This window comes from Gigantopelta aegis, chromosome 14 (genome assembly GCF_016097555.1).
Source record: "Gigantopelta aegis isolate Gae_Host chromosome 14, Gae_host_genome, whole genome shotgun sequence".
Lineage (NCBI taxonomy): Eukaryota > Metazoa > Mollusca > Gastropoda > Neomphalida > Peltospiridae > Gigantopelta > Gigantopelta aegis.
In genome coordinates this window covers 44168252-44194333 of record NC_054712.1, presented here as the reverse complement: position 1 = coordinate 44194333, position 26082 = coordinate 44168252, and the positions used below count along the sequence as shown (strand labels likewise).

Genomic DNA, 26082 nt, shown 5'->3' with positions numbered 1-26082 from the left:
AACTAAGTTACTATTACGTGTGCAGAAGTGAATTTAACCTGACATTATGTATTACTCCCACTTCTTAATTATTGATGCACACGCAACCAATTATTGGCTGTTAATTGGTTATTTAAAAGAGCATGCTATGTCACATGCAATCAGCAAGTAAGGTCTCTGTAATGACGTTCAGTATCCATGATCCTGGCTCAACTTGACACAGATTTGAGTAAGTTTGAAAATAAACTGATTCTTGACAGGTTAACTGTGTAATAAAACTACGAACTAGGAGTTATGCGGTTTCATTTTGTTTGACTGTATACTTGGCATTCCCAATAAGTAAGTCTTACAAAATGTCTTATTAGTATATATCTATAATAAGCACTCCACATTTTACTCGAAAACAAGGACAGTGTCTTTAGTACGTACACCATACATCCTATGGGTAAACTCAAAATTACGCCACAGTATACAGTAGATTGGGAAAATTGTACAAATTACGTCACTATTCAAAACGAGTTAACTCTTGGTCCATTTTCTTCGTAGCCAAAATGGCGCTTTAAAGTTACCTTGTCTGGTTACCATCAAATAATATCATGCACAAATATGAAATAAAAGTTCAACTGCACTTTTAAAAAATTCGTGTGTGTTCGCTATGAACGGAGAACGTTAAACGTATACGCTCGATTCGTCACCTCTTGCGGCCATTGCTCGGCAAACCACAAACGACAACCTGTTGTCAATTTAAGTTAACAGGTGCGTTTGCAGATTTGAAATTGTAGGGTTCGTCTCAAAAAATGAAATAAGAATTCTTGCGTTGTACAAAGAACGTTCGGTTGAGGATACGTACTATTCTTTAGTTAAAACCGGTTTTGATCTTGACAACATGCTATCGACAATCGTACCTTCCTATTTAAGAATTAATATTTTATAAAGTGTTAGTAGAACTTTCAAAGTTTAGTTTGTATGACACATTAATCATGCATATACTTTTAATAAAACATACTAAAGTAGAAAATGACCGTTTTCACTTTTTAATTTTACGTGTGGTAAAATCGACAAATTCAAATAAATATTATTTCGTTTGGAAAGGGTAAAGTTAGTTTGTTTTGTTTAACGACATCAGTGTTAGAGCATATTGATTTAATAATCATCTGCTTTTGGATGTCAAACGTTTAGTGATTTTGACATATAATCTAAGAGAGGAAACGGGCGCATGTGCAGGCGGTATTGGGGGTCGAAACCCTTCCCTGACCAAGATAAAAAATATATATATATAATATATAATAAAAAAAAAATTTTTTTTTTTTTTTTTTTTTTTTTTTTTTTTTTCTGGGGGGAACATGGCCCCATATAAACTTCGCTCAACGCAGTCTATAACCCCCAACCCCACTGGAATCCCTGCACACGCGCCTTGGAAACCCGCTACATTTTAAAAATATTTTTGTTTATCATTTTGTTTTAGCAAGGGATCATTTATATGTACTATCCCACAGACAGGATATCACATACCATGGCATTTTATATACCAGTCATGGCGCACTGCCTGGAACAATCCCGCCGATGGGGATCGATCCTAGACCGACCGCGCATTAAAAAAAACCCACCACATTTTTAGGTGTAAGTAATGAATAGAAATAACATAGTCTTCATAAATGTTAGGTATATAGAACATACCGCCCTCTTCCTTACGTTACGTAATTACTAACACCCCGTTACATGTAACGCGTATGCCAACCGCTGGTCACTGTCAAAATTTTAAGGCAAATCCCCCACCGACCCCTGGAAAGGTATTGTACCATACCTCTATGGATATAAATATATTTCGGAGATATGAGACGACCCATCAATCAAGACAGTTAAATTTGTTCAAAATCACGTGAGAAGCTCAGCGCCTGCGCAAATCGCGTAAATGCCCAGCTGGAAATAGGGTTTGCAGTCGACCTAGATAATGTAGATAAGCGAGCATTGCGAAACTATAGCGATGTGGTGGGCCCTTTATGCACCAAAGAGAACTGGATCATCTATTCGAAATGCTTAAATAATAAAAAAATATTCCAGACACTGCAGAATATATATATATATATATATATATATATATATATATATATATATATATATATATATATATATATATTAATATAGCTGTTGTTTTATTGAAGATTATCGTGCAATGATACGGTTTTAACCATACATTGTTTTGGGTTCCGTTTTAGCCATATAGCCATATATCGTGGTGCCGTTTCAGCTAACGCTAGGTTCCGTTTTGTCCAATTTGGTTCTATTTTCGTTTGGAGCCGTTTTGGCATGGTTCCGTTTTTACTACAACCCGTTTCCGGAATGTCGCGCTAAACTCCGAAGTCGTCTATTGACAATGCGGTGCATGTATGACATCCTTCCGAACCGTTTATTTGTATGGTTTACAATTATTCGATGGTTGATGCGGAGACGTGGTTCAATGCAAAATAAATAAATAAATACAATTATAATACAATTAATGAGAAAATGATAGATCGCCCATCGAACTTGTAGTTGCATTTTTTAACTTGTCCGTCAAAATATTTACTCTCATTTGACGAACGAGCAGGTACTTTCTGCACCCCTGTAAAACAGTGAGTTACTAGTAAGTAAACAAGTAACTCAACATAGCAATATTTTGACACTGGTTACAATTAATTTACGAGATTGGTACAAAAGCAACACACCTCACCAGCCCGTTCTGCAAATTCGTGATAATTCGGAACACCTCGGCTGATTATGACTAGAAATAGGCCGAAGTGTTCCGAATGATCGGAATATTCCGATAGACAGTACGACTTCCGCGTGCATACATCCAATGAGAACAGTTGATACATGTTATATTAAGGAAGACACCACTGTTTTCGTTTTCTGAACGAAAGCTTTTGGTTTCAGTTTTAATTTCAAAAAAATTATATAAGTTAACAGTTTAAAATTTTCACCTTGCAAATTTGTTAAGGGGAGCGGTTTTTTGGCGCGCCGAGATATGATTTACGGGCGCTACGTCATGTATACATGTATATATCATGCCTGGAAATTGATTAATCACCACCTGAATACCGTTGCTTTCATGTAAGCGTAAAGAAGTAATTTTCCGTACCGACATAATTGAAACCTGGTATTGAGCGGGTGTGTGCTTTTTGTTTGGTTTTTGGGGTTGTTTTTTTTTACCGGCCTCGGTGGCGTCGTGGTTAGGCCATCGGTCAACAGGCTGGTAGGTACTGGGTTCGGATTCCAGTCGAGGCATGGGATTTTTAATCCAGATACCGACTCCCTGAGTAAGTGCTCCGCAAGGCTCAATGGGTAGGTGTTGCACCGACCAATGATCCATAACTGGTTCAACAAAGGCCATGCTTTGTGCTATCCTGCCTGTGGGAAGCGCAAATAAAAGATCCCTTACTGCTAATCGGAAAGAGTAGCCATGAAATGACGACAGCGTGTTTGTTCTCAAAATCTGTGTGGTCCTCAACCATATGTCTGACGTCATATAACCGTAACTAAAATGTGTTGAGTGTGTCGTTAAATAAAACATTTATTTCATGTCTTTGAGCGTTTTTATAAATTTTATTTACTGGCTATTTACTGAAATGTCATTAATAAATTATTTATGGGAAGCACACCCGTGTGATTCCTGTGATATAGAAAGCACTATACATTTGCATGCATATTTTACGGTTTCAGTATTTGTTCTCTACAATACATCAAATAGTGATGTGACAACAGTGTCACTTTTTTGTATTCTCTGTACACACACAACATTAATGTCAGTGTTTTGTATCCACGAAATGTGCACCGTTGTTATAAGAATGAGCCATAAAATCGCTTTGCCAACTATATGAGTGATAGAGTAATTTGAGTGTATTCTAAATTACCTTTGCAGATAATCGTAACCGTAAAAATGTCATATTTTATGAAACGTGTTGCGGATAAATTGTTTACAAAACTTGATTTTTTTTCTATTATTTGTAAATTTCCACAACCCCAGATTCTTTATCCATATAATAAAATCGGTTCAACCATTGAAAACGTTTTAATTGTATATGAACTGGTATGCTATTGATGCGTATGTTTGAGACATTGATCAAATAAGTATGCATTTTAGGGTGTTTTTTCGTTTTGTTTTGTGTTTCTTGTTTTTGTTATTATAAATTCAGGGGCATAAGGGCATTACGTACATTTAACCATTGTTTACTAGTTCATTTTGAGTATTACTATCATTATTGTTTTTTTGTATTATTATATATTTTAGCACGAGACGACATTGATGCTTTTTGCCTGTTAATGTTCCAAGAAGAGGAACCGATGGAGAAAGTTCTTGCAGCAAAATTGGACCAAAACGGCCTTGGTAGTTACATCACCCATGAAGGTCTCGTATTTTGGGGCTATTAATGATTTGCCCAAATCTAATTTTATCAGTACTTTTGGACTCATTAAAGCTACATGTAGATCTGTCAGTGCAATTAGAATATGTTTTTGTTTTGTTTAACGACACCACTAGAGCACATTTATTAATTAATCGTCGGCTATTCGATGTCAAACATTTGATAATTATAACTCGTAGTCATCAAAGGAAACTCGCTACATTTTTGTTAATGCAGGAAGGGATCCTTTATATGCACTTTCCCACAGACAGAAAACCACATACCACGGCATTGGACCCGTTGGAACGATAAAACCCAATCAGTTGAATGGATCCACCGATGTGAACCGACACTGCGACGCAAGCACCCCAAGCGAGCGCTCAACCGACTGAGCTAAATCCCGCACCTGTCAAAGCAATTAAACAAATGCCAACTATGTATGTTAGCCAATCTAGTGTAACTGACTCTCAGTTGTGTCCTTAAAGGGACATTCCTGAGTTTGCAGCACTTTTTAAGATGTTATCGACTAACAAAGACTTTTTAACGATTGTAATTACATATGAAATATATTTTTCTGCATAAAATATTAGTGGCTGTATATTAAACGTATTTCTGATCGTTCCAATATATGTACTAGGTTAAATTTCATTTTATTTCCTAAAATAAAAAATTTCGTACGTACGAAATTATTTGAACACAAAATCCAGTTTGGGCTTCTTACAAATATTAAGACGACCAGAAACACATTGAATATACGGACACTGATATTCTAAACAAGAAAATATATTTAATATGTAAGTTTAATCGTAGAAATATTTTATTAGTCGGAAACATCTTACAATGCAGCAAACTCAGGAATGTCCCTTTAAAGTGTGGGGACTTCTGCCACAAATTTCCATTCAGATTTGTTTGTTAAAAATGCCGGCCTCGGCGGTGTCGTAAAAGAGTAGCCTACGTAGGCCATCGGTATACACGCTGGTAGGTATTGGGTTCGGATCCCAGTCGAGGAATGGGATTTTTAATCCAGATTCCGCTCCAAACCCTGCGTGAGTGATCCGGAAGGCTCAATGGGTAGGTGTAAACCACTTGCACCGACCAGTGATCCATAATTGGTTCAACAAAGGCCATGGTTTGTGCTATCCTGCCTGTGGGAAGCACAAATAAAGGATCTCTTTCTACCTTTCGTAAAAGAGTAGCCTATGTGTCGACAGCTGATTTCCTCTCAAAACAGTGTCAGAATTACCATATGTTTGACGTCCAACAGCCGATGATAAGATAAAAAATCAGTTAGCTCTAGTGGCGTCGTTAAATAAAACAAACTTTATTTTGTTTGTTAGAAACCTACTGATCAAGAAATAATCATCAAGGAAAACTAACTGCAGCCATTTGAGAATGCTTTGGCTTTGATGGAGAAATGCTTGAGATCAAAGCATTCTCCACTACCCGTGGCTTTCTGCTGCTAGGATTACAACCATTAAAATTAACATTTTGAGGAATCTTATCATCTTCGCTGACTTGGAAGTTGTCCTTGGGGAACGAGATTGTTCCTTTAATCATTATTGTATAACAATAGGTCTTAAAGGGACATTCCCGAGTTTGCTGCATTGTAAGATGTTTACGATTAAACTTACATATTAAATATATGTTCTTGTTTAGAATATCAGTCTCTATATATTCAATGCGTCTCTGTTCGTGTTAATATTTGTAAGAAGCCCAAATAGGATTATGTCTTCAGGTAGTACTAAACCAAATAACTTCCGGCTGGGTCAAATTTCGAGGTGCACCCAACTTTTGATAGAGAAGTGAACACCACAAGTCCTGTGATTGGTTATAAATGTGAGTGTGTTGGTTGTAAAAAATAATAGTTTCATCTGGGTAAAAAAAAAGGGCAATTTTATTTCATCTAGTACCAATGTGTCAAGTAGCCTTGTGCTTGAAACATGTATGGGGTACCTGTAAAAAAAAGTACTCGAATTTTGTGCGAAACTAGGGTAGTCATAGACGCTACCCGTTATCTCAGAAACGAGCAGCTTGACCCCCATTTTTTTCTGATTCACTTTAAGTGTAAGGGGTAGTAATATCTATATCCGTGGCGTTTATGTCGGTTGATACGTTGCAGGTAGGAGTTTTAGCCACATATGTTACTATTGTCGTCTATGGGATTTGATTTGGTAGGATACACCCTATAGCACATATTCAGTGCATAATAAAAAATATTATGATTTTGTCATTTTATTTAATTAAACTATACTGGTTGATTAATTAGCCATCACTCGATCATGCAAGTTCACAATGACCTTGACCTTGACAATAATCTCTGTACATGGCTCTGAATGGAGTTTGAATCAAAGTTAGCACTGAAGAAAAGTTGGTTTTGGCCTATAATTCATACTGTAAAGATTTCAATAATTTCTTTTCACATGGTATTTGACTTGCCATATACAACTACTCTTAAATATGCTATTATATATAGGCAACCTGAACTAAGATTTTAATAGCAATTTATTTTTATATTAAAAATAGCATATGCCAATAGTGGGTTAATGTCTTTAATTTCCATTAACATTGTTAATTTTTTATGTATGAAATTCTGAAAACTCAAATTTGTAAAGAAGTTGATTTGTATTGTCATTTTCACATATTTATAGGGTGCTAAGTTATATTTTAGACAAATTTGTAGTTTTATGCAAAATTTAAAGTAAATTTGAAGAAAAACTTTACCAAAAACATAATTAAATTTGTTGTCACTATTGTGCCTTCTGTTCTTATTTGTACATAACAATAAGGTTGTTAAACATATACTTAGATCTCCAGATCATTTTGTTTTCTTAATAATCACTTAGTTAGCTCTCATGAAAAGCATTTTGAGTTTATACTAGATTCAGAACCAATTTTTTCAGATCTGATTATCTGCCTTGGATTAAGTTGATAATTTATTTTATCGTTAAAGCTGTATTACCTAATGTTACTAGCTAAATAAAATGCTGGATTACAGATTGTAGGAATACATCTAATGTACATATTGTAGTCATCCGGATTAGAAAATAATGCAAGAAAATAGATGTTCGAGTAATTTTTTCATTTAAAAATAGTTTTTTTCAGTAATTAATCAAAAATAAATGTGTTAAAGCTGCATGATTATTCCAGATATCACAACTATTAAAACCTCCAACTACAGTAGGCTATAAATAAAATATAGTCAGGAATATTGGTGGCTGCCAATAGTTTTGATGGTTCATTATGAAAATCAGCATGGCCGATGGATTTAAAATTCCCACACCTGGTAACTTGAAGACACCCACACCCAGCATACAGGATTTCCTCCGAACACTAATGTTCAGGACATTAAGTCATTACTTCATACAGGTACAGTCATGTTTGTGTTTCCTTCCTCAGACAGTGTATTTTTTTAATACTGATATTTCTTTGATGTGCCTGTTAAGGTCTTAATAATCTAGGGGTCAATCAAGTGCATGTGGTTTAATGGAATTCTTTAAAGGGGTAGAGGTACTCTGAATATCTTTGTTGTCTCTACATGACTATCTTTGTTGTCTCTAAATATATACCTGAGTACACACACCCAACTGAAAGTAAATATCTTCAGGAGTTTTATTTTAAAACATTTTGTTGTTTAATATGACATATTGCATTTGTACGAAACTATATGCAATATATATGCTTTTTGAGGTGTACATTACATTAGGTTGCACTGTAGAAACAACAGTTTCAGTGAGGTTGTCAGTTTACGTCAGAATACACCAGATCCTGGTTGTCATAAAGACACATAGCTGGACACTTTTTGAAAAATGTATGTTATCAGTATAGGTAGTACTAAACCAAATAACTTCCGGCTGGGTCAAAGTTCGAGGTGCACCCAACTTTTGATAGAGAAGTGAACACCACAAGTCCTGTGATTGGTTATAAATGTGAGTGTGTTGGTTGTAAAACAATAATAGTTTCATCTTGGTACAAAAAGGGCAGTTTTATTTCATCTAGTACCAATGTGTCAAGTAGCCTTGTGCTTGAAACATGTATGGGGTACCTGTGAAAAAAAGTACTCGAATTTTGTGCGAAACTAGGGTAGTCATAGACACTACCCGTTATCTCAGAAACGAGCAGCTTGACCCCCATTTTTTTTCTGATTCACTTTAAGTGTAAGGGGTGGTAGTATTTATATCCGTGGCATGTATGTCGGTTGATACGTTACAGGTAGGAGTTTTAGCCACATATGTTACTATTGTCGTCTATGGGATTTGATTTGGTAGTATACACCCTTCAAATAATTTCGTACGTACGAAAAAAATCTTTTTTAGTAAATAAAATGAAATTTAACCTAGTACAAATATTAGAACGATCCGAAACACGTTTAATATACAGCCACTAATATTGTATGCAGAAAAATATATTTCATAGGTAATTACAATCGTTAAACAGTCTCTGTTACTCGATAACATCTTAAACATTGCAGAAAACTCAGGTGTGTCCTTTTAATTACTTACCAATTGTTTCATAAAGTGTCAAAATTAACAGGATTATTGTTTATTTTTTACGTCATTGTTTGTTCTAACTTCAATTCATGTGGCGTCAGTTACACCCCACCCCCATCTATTGTAAACAGTCCTTATGTCTAGCTACATACAATATGAGGAACTAATTACATTACAAATCTCATCAATACAAATTTTGTCCAGGATGTTACGTGTGTTACCCATTACATCACGTGCTATGCCATAAGTAAATAAACTAGCGCGATAGTGGATAGTTTTCTGAAAGGTAGCTTCCCGACAAAGATAGAGTTATGACGTATTTGTTTACCCAAGTTATTTATTAATGTGATATATCATTCGGAATAACTCGGGAGATTTCGGTTATAACATGATTCGCTAACAGTCCGAAACGTTTTAGATTATGCTAATATATATATATATATATATATATATATATATATATATATATATATATATATATATATATATACACACACACACATATATATATACATATATATATATATATATACATATATATACATATATATACACATATATACACATATATACACATATATATACACATACACATACACATACACATACACATACACATACACATACACATATAGATATATAGTCAAACTTTGATTTCTCAAACTGAATCGACGGTCTCTGCCGAATTGCTATACAAACAAGGAATAACCGTGTTCATAGATTGAAACTTCGAAAAATCGATATCTCAAACTAAGTTGCTGGTCCCACCATAGATATTGAATGCATATTGCACTTCCAAAACTAAAACGTGGGGTTTCAGCTTTTGTCGGATTCAGGTTTTAATTGCAGAACAGTAGATCACCGACTAAGCGGAACTAAGGCGTTTTGTTTGGTTGTCGTAATCAGGGGGCCAGAGCCGATGAAAATTTAAACAAGTGTCAGGAAAGATATACTTTTGTATCATATGTTTGCGGATGACTTATTATTATTATTATTCATGCCAGACCCGTCGGAGCGCGGTTTTTGTTAAAGTTGTGGTGGGTAACAATGATTAGGGTTGTTATTAAGCATGACACGAATGCCTTTACCTTGGTATATCAAAGGCCGTGCTATTCTGTCTGTGGGATGGTGCATATAAAAGATCCCTTGCTACTAACTAAAAAAATGTAGCGGGTTTCCTCTATAAGATTATTATGTTTGACATGCAATAGCCGATAATTAATAAATCAATGTGCTGTAGTGGTGTCGTTAAACAAAAAAAATTTCTTATGAATCGCAAAATTAGCCATTCTCAAACAGCAATTTTAAAACTATTTCAAAATTATTTTGCATAGTATTTTAACCCAAGAATATTTTTATTTAGATGGTCTTAAACGCACTAGATCTCACCGGTTAAGTGAGTAGGCGGAGGAGGCAGTAATCTGACTTCGAGGCGTCTAGTGGGTTCTAGGAGTATGCTCCCGGTGAACATCTTAAAATTGGATTACTTTTAACGTGGTTTCTTAGCTTCTGAATAGCAGAATTAGCCATTTTTAAACAATGTTTTCTCACTAGAAGAAATGATTTATTTGATGACATCACCCAACACAATTTATGGTGGTTATATTGGCGTTGTACAAGATAATAAGTGGGGAAACCCGTTGCCGCCATAACTTTTACCCACTACCAAAGGTCTTCTACTCGTTTACTTTGCGCAAGAAAATACCACTCAACCTCTACACGGTCTAGTGGTATATATTACTGCCCAAAATAAACCTGTTCAATAAATAGGAAGCAAAAACAACGTACCACGAGTTTCTACCACGAGAGGTCGAGTGGTATAAATCTTGCACACTATAAACGAGTGTCATTAATAACATGGCAAAACAACTATGACGTCATCTCGAATTGCATGACGTCATATATCTCTTCTTCCAAATACTGTGCCAGGCAGATATAAATCAAGGACAAACGAAAGCAAACGAGAGTGACGTCCCTTTATTTTGATAAAGAGCACGCGCGTCCAATAGAGCTTTTACCATCCAATATTGAACGTCCAATAACACGTTTTGGAGATTTTTGGGTACACGATCGGTAACTATTGTCGGATCACGTGTTACACTTGAAGCAATTTGATTGGAATATAATATATAGATGTATACTAATACAGTAATATTAACTTGGTCTGTAATAAATCGTTTTGGTGTACAACATAGTCGGCCTGAACTGGAAATAAAGTACGTCTATTTTGTTAAGGTTTATTTCCTCTTTTACTTTCATTTACAATTTCTTCTCTATGAACTTTCTTAGTTATTCTAATTATAGTCGCCGATATTGTTATTGATACGTACGTACATACATACATACATATATACATGCATGTACATGTACATGTATATATATATATATATATATATATATATATATATATATATACAGTGTTTCTGCCAGATAGAATACAACCACAGTTGGTTGTATGGAATCGAATACAACCACAGTCAACAGAGACATGGGGGGGGGGGGGGGGTGGGGAGGGCGGGGGTCCTCCCTCAGAAAGTAAAATGGGTTAAGTTTAGGGTTAGGATCAAGTAAATCATACAGTAATGATAAGAGTAATTAATTTTGTCAAAAAGTTAACTTTAAAAAAAAATTCTGCAAAAATATTTGGGTAGCATTGCAGGATAAAAGGAATATATATATATATATATATGGAATAACTATATTAGATTTTATTTTATTGCATATATATCTGAGATAAAGATGAAAATAACTGTAATGGATTGAAACGTGCATTGTCTATAAGCAGCATGCGTGTAATAACTCCAATCAATAAACTCAGTAAAACAAATAGATAGAATATAGATCAGTAAATTTAAAACGTATGGTCATTGATACGCCAGCGCCTAAGGAAACGATCGACGCTACAATCGACCGTAGTGTGTTGTCATCAGTGTGACAGTCATGCAATATCGTTTGCATCAAAAGGGATCTGATGAATCGACATACATTATACAATGATAAAACAAAATTTATGTAAACACGAAACGTTTCTGCACAAATTACCATAACAATTAATACTTATGTCACACGTAATACAAGGGACGAGAAAATACTGGATCAAAGTATTCAGTTTTCCGGCATTGTTACTAGTAATCGATGTTGCACTACCCAGAGGTTAAAGAACAACAATAGATTTGTATTACTTCCATCAGCCATATCCAGCCCTATATCGATAAAGAACATTTCACAAACGTTTACGTCTATTGATTGATTGACTGATTGATTGAGTGAAAGATCATATAAATGGTTCCGTGTTGTCTCTTGTTTTGGTAGAGGTGTCAATCTCAGTTTAAAATCTAACTGAAATACTGAACTCCGTTTAAAACGCACCAGTAGATTTGTAATCGTAGCAAGGAACAATAATACACTCTATCGAGTTCGTTTAAATGGACGTATGCTGATAGGCAACACGTAAACCAAAAAACTCTATTCAAGGATTAGGTGTATTGTGTTTTATGGGAAAGACACACATGTAATATCAATACCAAATGAAAATTGGATGATGTGTTTTCAGTGAAGTTAAGTATTTATAATATCTTACATTTTTATTGCGAAGTATGTTTCTGATCACATACTTTAAGAATTTGATAACTTTGCAAATTAGATATAAATGAATCGAGGTCATGGCACTAGGTTTATTGGCATTTAAACAAACGTACTAAGGTGACACTCCATAATTATTGAGGTATGCATTCATAGCCATCAAATAAAAACATTGCAATGGCAATTATACACTGAAAGCGTTCAGAAAACAAAAACATCAAGAGCTAGTTTATTTTGATGTAAGGACGTCATTTCCATTCAAAAACACACAGCGCCACATATTCTTACGTCATTTGAATATCTAGTATTGGCGGACTGGAATTAAAGTTGCGTGTACAGTTTATTAAAAAACACGTTGTATTGAGCGTGATATTATATGATAATGAGATTGTTACCCTCATGTTTTTCGGTATCGTTAATATCATATATTAGGAATACAAAATAATGTATTACTCTCACAAGTGGCTGGCGTAATACAATTTGTATTCCTAATATATGATATTGACAATACCGAAAAACACGCTGGTAATAACCTCTCTCTCTCTCTCTCTCTCTCTCTCTCTCTCTCTCTCTCTCTCTCTCTCTCTCTCTCTCTCTCTCTCTCTCTCTCTCTCTCTCTCTCTCTGCATTTTTGTCTGTTTGTATCTCTTAGCAAAGTATTGAACACCGTCGCTATCTGGGCTGTTTGTCACTGACAGTGGGCTAGTCGTTAATGGTTACTGAGAGAGAAGAGGGTGTAGTTTTCTTACATCTAACCACTGGGTCGTTAAAACTCACTCTGGGGAGAGCCGGTACCGGGCGGCGAACCCTGTATCCACGCTGGTATACCAGCCTTATGTCCAATGGCTTAACCAGGACACCACCAAGGCCGGTGCCTGGAATCCTGTCAGGTGCTTTATTTATAGGAAAGTCGATTCCCACTCCATGTATCACTACCTTCTCTTCTATAGCGCACGAGTACAGAGTAAAACAAAGTCCCATAACTTACGCAAACAATTAGGGCCTCCACGAGTCCAAAATATGGGACTCGAGTACCCGAGGGTCAAACTCGACTCGGACCCGAGTACCCGACATTTACACTAGATGATGATGAGATTAAAGAATAAAGTTAAATAGAATTATGCATTTTAATTCCAGGGCTGAACATGGATGCCAAATCATGTCATTGTATTGCATTTAGTAACCGGTTGATATATTTAGTGTTATAATGGATGGACGGCCAGTTTAAAAAAAAGAAACTATCGTTGATTATCTAATCCTGAAATTATTGTCCTACATTGTCCAGCGTATTATAATTGATTCCACCTTGTACGGGTACTCGAGTCCTGTGAACGGACTCGAGTCTTGCTAGACTCGACCCGTGCCCGAGTACTCGAGTACTCGTGGAGACCCTACAAACAATGGCATTCTAGATGCGAAGAATAGCGTGACAAGCAACGAACTGTAAAGTCCTAATTTTAATCCTTTATTCACACGGTGCTTTACATTTCATCGGTTCAAAACAGCTCAGTACGTGATAATGTATAACGTAGGGATACATCAATAAATATGTAAATATAGACAGTTGACAGAAACGCATTTTCTATGTACTCAAAGCTAAACTCTCAAATGGACCGACAGACGTCATGGTATAGTAAATCATCACAAATAAATACACACACGATACAAGTGAATAGGCGATAACCAGAACATTAAACACAGCAATATCATCTTCAAATATATATAGAGAAGCATCTTAAATATGCAAGAGCAGAGTGTTTGAGTGTATATGAATAAATTATGCAGACAGAGAACAAAAGTCACAGTCGTATCACAACTAGGCTGGTCTTTTGTCTCCATAAATTGCATGCATTATTAAAGCAGTGGTATCAGCTTCGAGCTTGAAAACAATGGAACTATAATCGGTGCTCATGACGGAGTTCAGCAATAGATCAAGATATGCTCGTCTGATATCATCAAACACACGCACACACACACACACGCATACAAACTAATACAGAGAGAGAGAGAGAGATACACAGAGAAACAGCTATAGAGGGAGATTGAGGGGAAGAGAGATACAGAGAGGGACACACCCACCCAGAGAGAGAGAGAGAGAGAGAGAGAGAGAGAGAGAGAGAGAGAGAGAGAGAGAGAGAGAGAGAGAGAGAGAGAGAGAGAGAGAGATACACAGAGAGACAAAGAGAGACAAACAGATGAGTGATAGAGGGGGAATGAGAAAGAGACAAAGAGACACATACACAGAGACAAACAAAGAGAGACAAAGAGATGAGTGAGAGAGGGGGAGTGAGAGACAGAGACATACGAAGAGAGGCAAATATATGAGTGAGATATGGAAGAATGAGAGGGAGACAGAGAGAAGAGCGAGATACACAGAGACAGACAAAGAGAGACAAACAGATGAGTGATAGAGGGGGAATGAGAAAGAGACAAAGAGACACACATACACGCAGAGACAAACAAAGAGAGACAAAGAGATGAGTGAGAGAGGGGGAGTGAGAGACAGAGACAGGCAAAGAGAGACAAAGAGATAAGTGAGAGAGAGAGAGAGAGAGAGAGAGAGAGAGAGAGAGAGAGAGAGAGAGAGAGAGAGAGAGAGAGAGAGGGAGGAAGATGGCACATACATATTTGCTGGCTGTACTTCAAACCACTGAAGATAACGAATTTACCAAAATATCCTTTTGTATCTGCCTTGTCTAGAGATACGGCTTTGATTACATAAATGGCTTTATTTTTGAGATATTCAGATTCTGTTTGAGAAAAACCACTTTGTTTAATATATTTTGGTATCATTAACATTTTTGCAAATACCAAAATACGGAATATTGATATGCAGTGTTAACAAATCGATATTTAAATCAATAGATGCATAGGAATGTATGTGCTTATAGACCGGCTTCAGAATGAGCTAAGTGCCACTCGGAAAGGACATTATGTAGACCTGCTTTATTGTATTCCTCATCATATATGTTAACAAAAACGATCGATCGCCTTCGGTGTCCACATTTATGTCCTACAACTGGTGCATCAAACCTGGACGACACAACCGTCATTCATGATCTCGATCACATCTCTGCACAATGTAGAGTCAAATGGACGTAGCTCTTTGCAATAAGTACAGCTGTCAAGACACTTTTACGCACTTCTCTGTCTATTGGAAAATCCATATAAAATACCCCATGCTGGTTTTGTTCATAGGAATAGTCTGTGCGGTGGCTATAGGTTTATTGTTTCTCGACCAAGTGTCTAAATAACAATAATATATTAACCACAATCTTTTAACATGTATTAAGAATTGAACGTGAACATTTTTTAGTTTCATGCTAGTATGAAACGAAAAACCGCTTTACACACTGTAGTTCCGGCTATAAGACAAAAATAGCGCTAAACTGAGATTCATGGTGCTATGAATGTCAGTTTTTATCATCACGTGATACGAATTTGACCAATCCAAGGGTTTATAACAAAGGCATTTTTAGAGATTGAAATTATTTACATTTGAAACTGGCGAATGTCGCCTTTCGGAAATACCTGCTATCATCACTGTTTTCACTGAGGTCCATGAGCGTATACTCCCTCCTGTTAAAGTGTCTTTATTCACTGATGCACAGGTATACGCGTGTTGTGTAGCACAGTATTGCTCAACACAAAGCTGAATTATATGGATGGAGATGTTGATTTTGGTTGAGTGGAACACGAACAAGGTCCATGATCAAATTAATTCTTCATAAACGTATTCCTTAGGTGCAAGTTTATTTCAAGGTGAAAGAGAATGTCCATGATCAAAGCACTTTTTATCACAAGCGTAATCCCTAGGAGTATATCCACTACAAGGTTATTGACAATATCCATGATCAAAGTACTTTTTATCCAAACATATCCCCTAGGTGCAGGTCTGCTACAAGGTTATTGCCAATGTCCGTGATCAAAGTACATTTCTAACCAAACGTATTCCCCAGGTGCAGATCTATATCGATGTTATTGACAATGTCCGTGATCAAAGTACTTTTTATGCAAACGTATTCCCTAGGTGCAAGTTTACATCAAGGTTATTGACAATGTCCGTGATCAAAGTATTTTTTTTTATCCAAACGTATTCCCTAGGTGCAGGTCTACTTCAAGGTGACTGTCAAGGTCCATCATCAGAGAACCTTTTCACAAATGAATTTCCTAGACCTTGTGCAAGAGAAGTCAAGGAATGAACCGATCGACGTTTTTACTAACGCGCAATCTTCGTTTCCGCCATAACTGTTAGGTTCCCCAGACATCCACTTTAAAAACGTAGCTACGTCTCCGTTATCCCATACATATTGTCCCTCTGTCTGTATGTCGTTCAGGCCGATGTAATACACGTCTGAAACTGAACATTGTATTAAAGTTACCAGCTCGCCTCGTCAGACTGTCACACCATTTACTAATGCAAAATACAAGAACATCTACCGTTTTAATAAATACGCAGTATAGTAAAGTTACAATTTCACATCATTATGTTGTAACATCAATTACCAATACAAAATACAAACACATCCACAAATTTAATTAACTGAAAGTCCCACCTCATCTTATTGTAACACCATTAAATACAATGCATAGAAGCCTCGGTCTTATCTTCGGGGTATGATGTCACAATGCGTGTTCAGACATGCCTCAGGAATTGTTCCAGATGTTTTTTAAACTATGGTTAAAACACACATTTTTATAGTGCTGCCTTAAAACGTGTTTATAAATTGATTGTTCGTAATTTGTCTTCCCGTTTGTAGAATATACTCAGATGTTAGTTCGGCCTTAAATACGTGACAATAATACACATTGCTTCTTTGTATTTAGCCTTGTTCGTAGAAAATAGCATCTGCTAGGCAGAATAAAAGCCAGATATGTGAGACAACGTCTTCGTTTTTAAAAAAAGAAGGACGTGTGCTAAAAGGTATTAAAATGTGGTAGAGAAGGAATATTGTGGGAGGCAGCAAGTTCGTGTTTTCACTATAGCATTACCTCTGGCTGAGAGAACGTTCATAACCGTTCAAATGTCCGTCTAACTCTCGAACGACAGAAATGACCAACACGATGTAAATGTTAGGTATGTGGATAAGCGTAAATATGATTATTAAGTGTAAATAAAGTGTGCATTTAAGGTTTATCTTTGTTGGTATTCCGTTTTGTTCCAGGCTGTGACGTTTACGAATTTTCCATCATGAGCATTCACGGTTATTTGAGGGACCACAGAATAACAACTTAGAGATGATTTATAATGTTTCAAGGAAAATACTACACTATCCTATGTCATTATTACTATTACGAGCAATAATATCTAATTGTTTTGTAACCAAAACGTGTAAGAGTCATTGCACATCATTACCGTTTTATCTATTGCAACCAGATGAAGATGTGAAAATAACACCTTTTTGCATAAATATATAGTCTAGTGGATTTATATAAATATATATATATATATATATATATATATATATATATATATATATATATATATATATATATATATATATATATATATATATAGAGAGAGAGAGAGAGAGAGAGAGAGAGAGAGAGAGAGAGAGAGAGAGAGAGAGAGAGAGAGTGAGAGAGAGAAAATATATAGTGTAGTGGATTATGTCATTCCGAGTGACTTGGGATGTTAATTTGCACAACCATCTATCATTGTCATTGTTATAGTGTGTTGATTTATACACATAAGTCCTTTATAAATATTGTACGGTTGCTGCTTAATGGCTATTTTAATCGCACATCGAGAAGATATCCAACATATTTGTAGAAAAGTATGTCACCATTTTCTATTTTACAAATATAAAAAATCTAACATAATTATGTAATAAACATTTATATAGTTTATACGAGATTAGTATTTTAAAAATCTTGTATGGATTTTATTTAAAGGGACACGCCCTAGTTGTTAACCATTACGCCGTTGTTTTTCGCTATTAAACCCATTTTCTCACAAATAAAATTGCACTTTACTTACATTTTATTATTTAGAATATACATTTCCATTCACCTGAAATGTTTTTTGGTAATTCTGGTAATCCTGGTGTTTGTAATACCACAAAATGCATTTTTCGTATTTCTTAAAAAAGCGTCTGAGAAAAAAGCGTTGTGCAGACAAGGTCTAATCTATTTTTAGAGGGGATCTTCCCTTTTCAACGTCACAGACATTGGTATACCACGTGACCGTTGTCATTTTGGTTCGGTTTGTTTTCTCGTGCACGGTTCGCGTAATCAACATCCGATGTGTTGTCGTTTGCTTGTCGTTCATTTGTGAGGTTTTTCTTCACCGTTCGTTAACATTTTCATTAACAATAAAGTTCAGACAAGCAAGTATCTCAATACAAAACGTTACAAACCCTTAAAACCAACACGTGTTACGATATTTGGAGAGGACAGAACAGTTGGAACACGCCCAGTAGAGGTGAAAGGAACGCACCCCAAGTCTGTGTCCACTCTGGGAAATGTGTCGTGACATAGGCATTTCTGTGCTTCGAGCGACATCTACCGGTGACATCAGAATACTAACTTTCAAAATTATTTCAAGTTATTGGGTCACGGGGATTCCCATGGTATTTATCGATATAAAACCTGCTTTTTCACTCTATTTTATAAAAACATAATCTAAGTGTGTTACAGTTTTGTAGATTAACCAAAATAAGAATTAATTTTCGCGGGCTGAAACTAGGGCGTGCGACTTTAATAGAGTTTTATATTTCTTTGTAGGAAGATTATATGCATCTTGTATCTTTTGTGAAAGTGCATTGCATAATTAATTGTGTTGTAGTCATTCACATTGTTCGTACAACACTGTTTAATATATATATATATATATATATATATATATATATATATATATATATATGTATGTATGTATATGTATATGTATATGTATATGTATATATATACTCTTCAAAAAAAGAAACGCAAAAGGGTACAAATGGGTTATAACTTTTATGTTTCCTACCGGTTCATAACACATTCCCACGGTTACATTCGATAAAACGCAGCTACTGTACAATAAAGTTCCAAAATGTGAATATTCGCAAAAACGCAGCCACGTGCAAACCATGTCACCACTGCACGAGCGTTGTCTGCACGTACAACATGAACACCGACAGTATACAAGTGCAGGGTGTTCGCTTGCCTGGCCTCTGTATCTGGCCGACAGTTGACAATCCAGGACATGCCACGTCTCAGTGAACCGCAGAGAAACAATGCCATCGGCCGACTAGACGCAGGCGAATCCAGAACGGCCGTTGCCAGGGCATTCCATGTGTCCCCAAGCACCATCTCCAGACTGTGGGACCGTTACCAGCAACATGGATCAACACGTGACCTCCCTAGATCCGGTCGACCACGGGTCACTACCCCCGGGCAGGACCGCTACATCCGGGTACGCCACCTTCGGGAACGATTGACTACTGCCACCTCCACAGCCGCAGCAATACCAGGTTTGCGCAGGATATCCGACCAGACCGTACGGAACCGCCTACGTGAGGTAGGAATTCGTGCCAGCCGTCCAGTTCGAGGTGTCATCTTAACACCACACACACCGTCGACTCCGACTGCAGTGGTGCCAGATTCATCGACAATGGCCTCAACTGCGATGAAGACAGGTGTGGTTCAGTGACGAGTCCCGATTTCTGCTCCGACGTCATGATGGAAGATGTCGCGTGTATAGGCGTCGTGGTGAACGTTATGCGGCAAACTGCGTGCAGGAAGTGGACAGATTCGGCGGGGGTAGTGTCATGGTGTGGGCAGCCATCTCACACACTGGCAGAACTGACCTGGTCCACGTGCAGGGCAACCTGAATGCACAGGGCTACATTGACCAGATCCTCCGGCCACACATCGTTCCAGTTATGGCCAACGCCAACGCAGTGTTCCAACATGACAACGCCAGGCCTCACACAGCACGTCTCACAACGGCTTTCCTACAGAACAACAACCAACAACATTAATGTCCTTCCTTGGCCATCGATATCACCGGATTTGAACCCAATTGAGCATCTATGGGACGAGTTGGACTGACGCCTCCGACAGCGACAACCACAGCCCCAGACCCTGCCCGAGCTGGCAGCAGCCTTGCAGGCCGAGTGGGCCACCATCCCCCGGGACGTCATCCGTACTCTGGTTGCTTCAATGGGCAGGCGGTGCCAGGCAGTTGTCAACACACGCGGAGGCCACACCCGGTATTGACTCCAGATGACCTTGACCTTGGTGGTGTGTCCTATACTTACTCACAATGGACTAGAGTGAATTGTGAACAATCCTGCAACATTTGGTAATTATCGGACTCACCATTCAATAATTAAATCAATTCTCCAAATGTTACGACAATGTGGTTTTGCGTTTCTTCTTTTGAAGAGTATATATATATATATATATATATGTATGTATGTGTGTGTGTGTGTGTGTGTGTGTGTGTGTGTGTGTGTATGTATGTATGTATGTGTGTGTGTTTGTGTGTAGAGAGAGAGACAGAGAGAGAGAGAGAGAGAGAGAGAGAGAGAGAGAGAGAGAGAGAGAGAGAGAGAGAGAGAGAGAGAGAGAGTAACTTAAATGCATATAGTACAGAATAGGAATACACAATAAGAAGAGTACAGATGTAGAGTGAAAATGTACAGAGAATTCTGAGTAAAACTATTGGAAAAGGTCACAATACTGAGTTGAAGCCAGGCGTTACCTAGATTATTGTCGATGTAGTCACAGACAGCTGTGTTTTTCTCTGCCGTGTCCAGGAAAATCAGTCTGTCACCTGATTGGCTGCAGATGACCCGGGCTCCATGTATGGGTTTCTTCTCGTTAAACGCCTTAAAGCACACGTTCACGCTGCTAAGCAGCACGTACCCGTCCTCTGTTGGGCAGCGACCTGCAACGATAATTGTAATTGGATTAGTAAGATTGACAGCCCCACTCTAAGAATAAACAGGAATCAGGGCCGGACTTCCCTCGTAGTGTGATGGATAAGTATACGAGTCTCTTAAGATTATTGTGGGTTCAAATCTCTATGTCATAATATTATTTTTAAGTTTGAGTATCAACATAATTATTTGTTTACGTCATAGACTTCTGGATCAGATACGTGAGTGAACTTTTGTAATCGTGTTACATTTTTGTCACCATATTGAAATATGACGAATATCTTGGGTGTGTGTGTGTGTGTGTGTGTGTGTGTGAAAACTGGTAACTCCAAACAACTTAACATTTGGCGAACAGCAAAAGATAATTTCTATATATGCCAACATAATTTTTAATAATATGTTTTATAAGTTTATATTTTGACAGTAAATCACAATCTGATTATTTGTGATTTCTTAATCTTTGTCCGATCGGACTTCCATTCCTCGGAATCCTTGTCTGTGGGACTTGTATTCCTAGGAATTTAAGTCTCTGGGAAGTGGATTCCGAGGAATGTAAGTCCGTGGGACTTTTATTCCTGGTACTCCTGGTCCACAGGACTTTCAATCCTAGTATTCCTAGTCCTCTGGAATTTATTTCCGATATTTTGCTTATTACATATATGATTCCTGAAAATCCCTGAAATAAAACTTTGAAAACTGTACTTAGTTCTAGTAGTTAGTACTAATAACTAGTACTATAATGGCCAGTTAGGCCCTACTACAATATAAAAATAACAGGAATAATAAGCATGACAAATTACCTTTTACTGATGAACAATTAAAAATAGCATCAAAACACTTGAAATTAATTATCACTGCCTGCCTCATGGCAGTTTTGACCATCATAAGCATAAAATATGAGTTGAGGAAAGGGTCTCTGCATTTGTATACCTGGTCGTAAGGAACATCATAAACGTTCGAGACTGGATGGAGGTGGGGTCGGTGGAGGGGTGGAGGGGTCAATGGACACTTTCGGTCAAAATGAGCTGGCCTGAAATCTTCACCATGTATTTCCATCATTCTACTCACAATATTAGTTGTAATCCATGTAAAAATGCAGACTGATTTGTTTGGAATCCTATTTAGCGTCTTGGTAGTAATGCGAATATAAATATACGCTGTGTTACAGATTCGGATATTTTCGTTTTATTCGGGCAATAAAAATCAGCCTGCCCACACCCCACCCCTACTCCCAAAAAGGGAGCCTGAATGCCTATTGTGACCAAAACTGTCAGGTGTAAAAGTGTCATGAATAGTTAGTCTGTTTAAAAATATCTTTGTAAATTGTGTGTGCATATTATTGACAGTATGATAATTGTTCAGGGGTTACTGTTTTGTCTTAGTCGGTGTAGTGGCCCACTGAGCTGTTAAAACCCACTATTTCTATTAATTGATAAACCTTAATGATAACCATTTAACATAATTTGTTATCGATGGTATGGTTGGTTGGGACTAAGATATGATAGAGCCCAGAGTCTGCTATGTCATATGTTACGTACACGCGCCTGCAACATTATTGACAAAAAGGCACAAATTAAAAAATTATATAAGATGGGCAAGTTATACTTATTTGCGAGTACTAATACATGCTTCGAAATATTGAAAATCTTTTCGAGTTACATTTAAATGTTTAAACATTTATTAGTTGGAACAACTCGCAATGGATAAACACCTTGGTTTTGCTCGTGTAATAAGGTCAACAAAATGTGTACATGTGTACTCTTGCAAATAATATAAATGGAAAATATTGGAATAAATAGAAAATATTTAAATAAGGAGAGGCGCCAGTATCCTAAGTTAATTCAATAAACCAGAAAGGAGACTGCTTTTCATTTTGTTTACATTTATAATTTATAATTTTATATTTTATATGTACCACCGGACTTAAATTTTGATTGTTCAGGAATGCAAGTCGACCCAGACTTAATATCCTGGCAGTCAGACCAGTATTCCTAAGGAACGTAAGTCCTAGAACTTGCATTCCTATGTATATTAGACCTAGGACCTGCATTCCTAGGAGACTAAGTCCGGCCAGACAACAATTCCTACAGACTTGCATTCCGTTTACACCGGCCCAAACTATTATTTGCTAGACTTTATATTGGTAGCATCTCGTACCCTCCGGAGTCGGGCCGCCCGTACATTAAAACAGAAATGAAAACTGGAATACACCTTATATATTTGTGCACAACACTACACCTTGCGGATCTACTAACTCGCGGATTTTCTTGACAAGATGAAACCCATCTGATCTGAATCAGCTGTGCACCTTAACTGCCTTAGCAAGGCCACGCACGTGCACATATAGATGTAGCTCGAGTAACCTCTAGCCCTCCTGTTGTTGGTTAGAGGCGGTGGTAAATGTGTAAAAGTTCTTAGTAGGAGAATTAAGCCAAAACGTTGAGAGACGTCGGTGTAGTGGAATGTGTTATTTGCATATTTAATAGAATGAATGAATGAATGAATGAATGTTTAACGACACCCCAGCACGAAAAATACATCGGCTATTGGGTGTCAAACTATGGTAATGCAAATAAATAAAGTGATGATCAACATCAATATAACAATTTCAAGACTTAAACAAAAACAGTGTAAAGAACTGTGCAAAAACACAAATATCACAGAATTTTACGGATACTGAATCTTACTCAAAACTTCAATTTTGTGCTGTATTGGCCATTCTCAAAGAGAATGTTGCACCCCTGCATCACGGTGAGGTTACAGCACACGCAGGGACATATTTAATAGATGAATCTCAGTTTGATAGAAACATAGACCTACAGTGGAGGGGAGGGGGGGGGGGGGAATCAAACGTGTACCTATTTCAGAATAGTAGTGACGCCATCCTGTCATAGGTAGAGAACTGGCGCCGTTCTTAAATCTAACGGAATGCAGACGACACGTGCCATCAAGGTTGTAGGAGTACGAAACGCAGATAGGGTTCTGTTTACAGTCCCATATACAATCCCATTCTGTTCTGACACCGCTCACAGAAGGTATGACGTAATCGGTGATCTCGACGTCATCAAACGTCAAATCCCTGGACCAGTGAGACAGTTTAGAAGGGCCACAGCTGGAAAATATGATAGTTATACAATTGTGAAATCTAAATATCTCTCTCACTCTCTCTCTCGCGCGCTCGCTCTCTCTCTCTCTCTCTCTCTCTCTCTCTCTCTCTCTCTCTCTCTCTCTCTCTCTCTCTCTCTCTCTCTCTCTCTCTCCTCTGTCTGTCTGTCTGTCTCTCTCTCTCTCTCTCTCTCTCTCTCTCTCTCTCTCTCTCTCTCTCTCTCTCTCTCTCTCTCTCTCTCTCTCTCTCTCTCTCTCTCTCTCTCTCTCTCTCTCTCTCTCTCTCTCTCTCTCTCTCTCTCTCTCTCTCTCGCCGTAGTTTAAAAATGCACTGAAGTTGTATTAAACAAACACTTCACGCGTTCTCGGTGCCTATAGCTGGTTTGTTTTGTATGTGGGTTTTGTTTTATTGGTTAGTGTTTTTTAATCTTGTTTGTTTGTATGTTTGTTTTCTTTTCATGTGTTGATATTTTCTTTGTTTTCTTTTGGAGTCTTTTTTGTTGTTGTTGTTGCTGTTGTTGTTGTTGTTGTTGTTGACATAAATGTATACGTACCTCGGCGTCACTGTAAGAAGGTTGCTATAGCACACGAAAACAGCACACAACCAAATACGTGTATCAGACGAAAACTGCATCTCTCAATAAGAAACCTGTCCACCTTCACGCTAACGAGAAACAGACAAACCGGCAAGCGTCGAACCCTAACAATTTCGAATTCTTCATCACCCAAACCAAAAACGAAATATTCCACTTAAATACATCTATTTGCTTTCATCACTCACATCGTATCATTATAATGCAGTACAGCCATGCATGAATATAATATGTCGATCCGCTCCCCTTGTGTACTGTATAATTAATTATTAACTGTCATAACATTAGTCTACAGATGTCCTTTGGGAGGCGTTCTTGATGGAATATGTTTCATCTGTTAACATACATGCATTTGACCCTCCTTGGTCCCATGGGGTGGGACGTAGGCCAGTGGTATACCGTTCGCCAGATGCGGTTTAGGTCTAGTTAAAATAGGTGGTTTCACTTATTTGTCTCATTTCTGCAGAATTTCTGGATTCTAGATAATTACTAATTTCTAGGTCAAGTCACGTTGTATACCCTGTTTTGGAGTAACATGCCACTTCCTGGATATATGCAAAAACTTCTCTATTGCAAATAAATCAGCTGTGAAGTATTGTGTCAATGCTATTGTCTTTCTGTCTTTCTGTCTGTCTGTCTGTCTGTCTCTCTCTCTCTCTCTCTCTCTCTCTCTCTCTCTCTCTCTCTCTCTCTCTCTCTCTCTCTCTCTCTCTCTCTCTCTCTCTCTCTCTCTCTCTATATATATATATATATATATATATATATATATATATTGTAACGACCGTGGCCATACATTCATAACAACTCTCATTAGTGAAATAATAATTCATTTGTCAGGATGAATCATGAGTCGTTTGAAAGGCAAATGAGTCACCAAACAAGATGCAAATAAATAATATTTGTTTATTTATTTGTGCACAAACAATAGATTCCAATCTTGGTGTATTCTCAACAGTTGTTCTTATTTCTGTATAGCTAATTCTAATTTCTACATTATCACTAATTAATAACACTGAACTACTTCAAACTATACTACTGAAGTTGTTCCCCCAATATGCAAATGTGCATGCTATTTTTATAACAAACGTGT

The 26082-nt window shown here is 37.2% G+C and overlaps 1 protein-coding gene across 1 annotated transcript; it reads right to left on the bottom strand.

The window, feature by feature from the left end:
• Positions 1 to 15002: 15002 nt before the first annotated feature.
• Positions 15003 to 25083, bottom strand: LOC121389445 (mannose-binding protein C-like). The gene is made up of 4 exons (XM_041521075.1): positions 24954 to 25083; positions 24153 to 24406; positions 21117 to 21302; positions 15003 to 16787 (listed from the first exon to the last, which is right to left on the bottom strand). The coding sequence occupies exons 1-4, from the start codon at positions 25031 to 25033 to the stop codon at positions 16570 to 16572; spliced, it is 738 nt and encodes a 245-aa protein (XP_041377009.1). The 5' UTR covers positions 25034 to 25083; the 3' UTR covers positions 15003 to 16569.
• Positions 25084 to 26082: the final 999 nt, after the last annotated feature.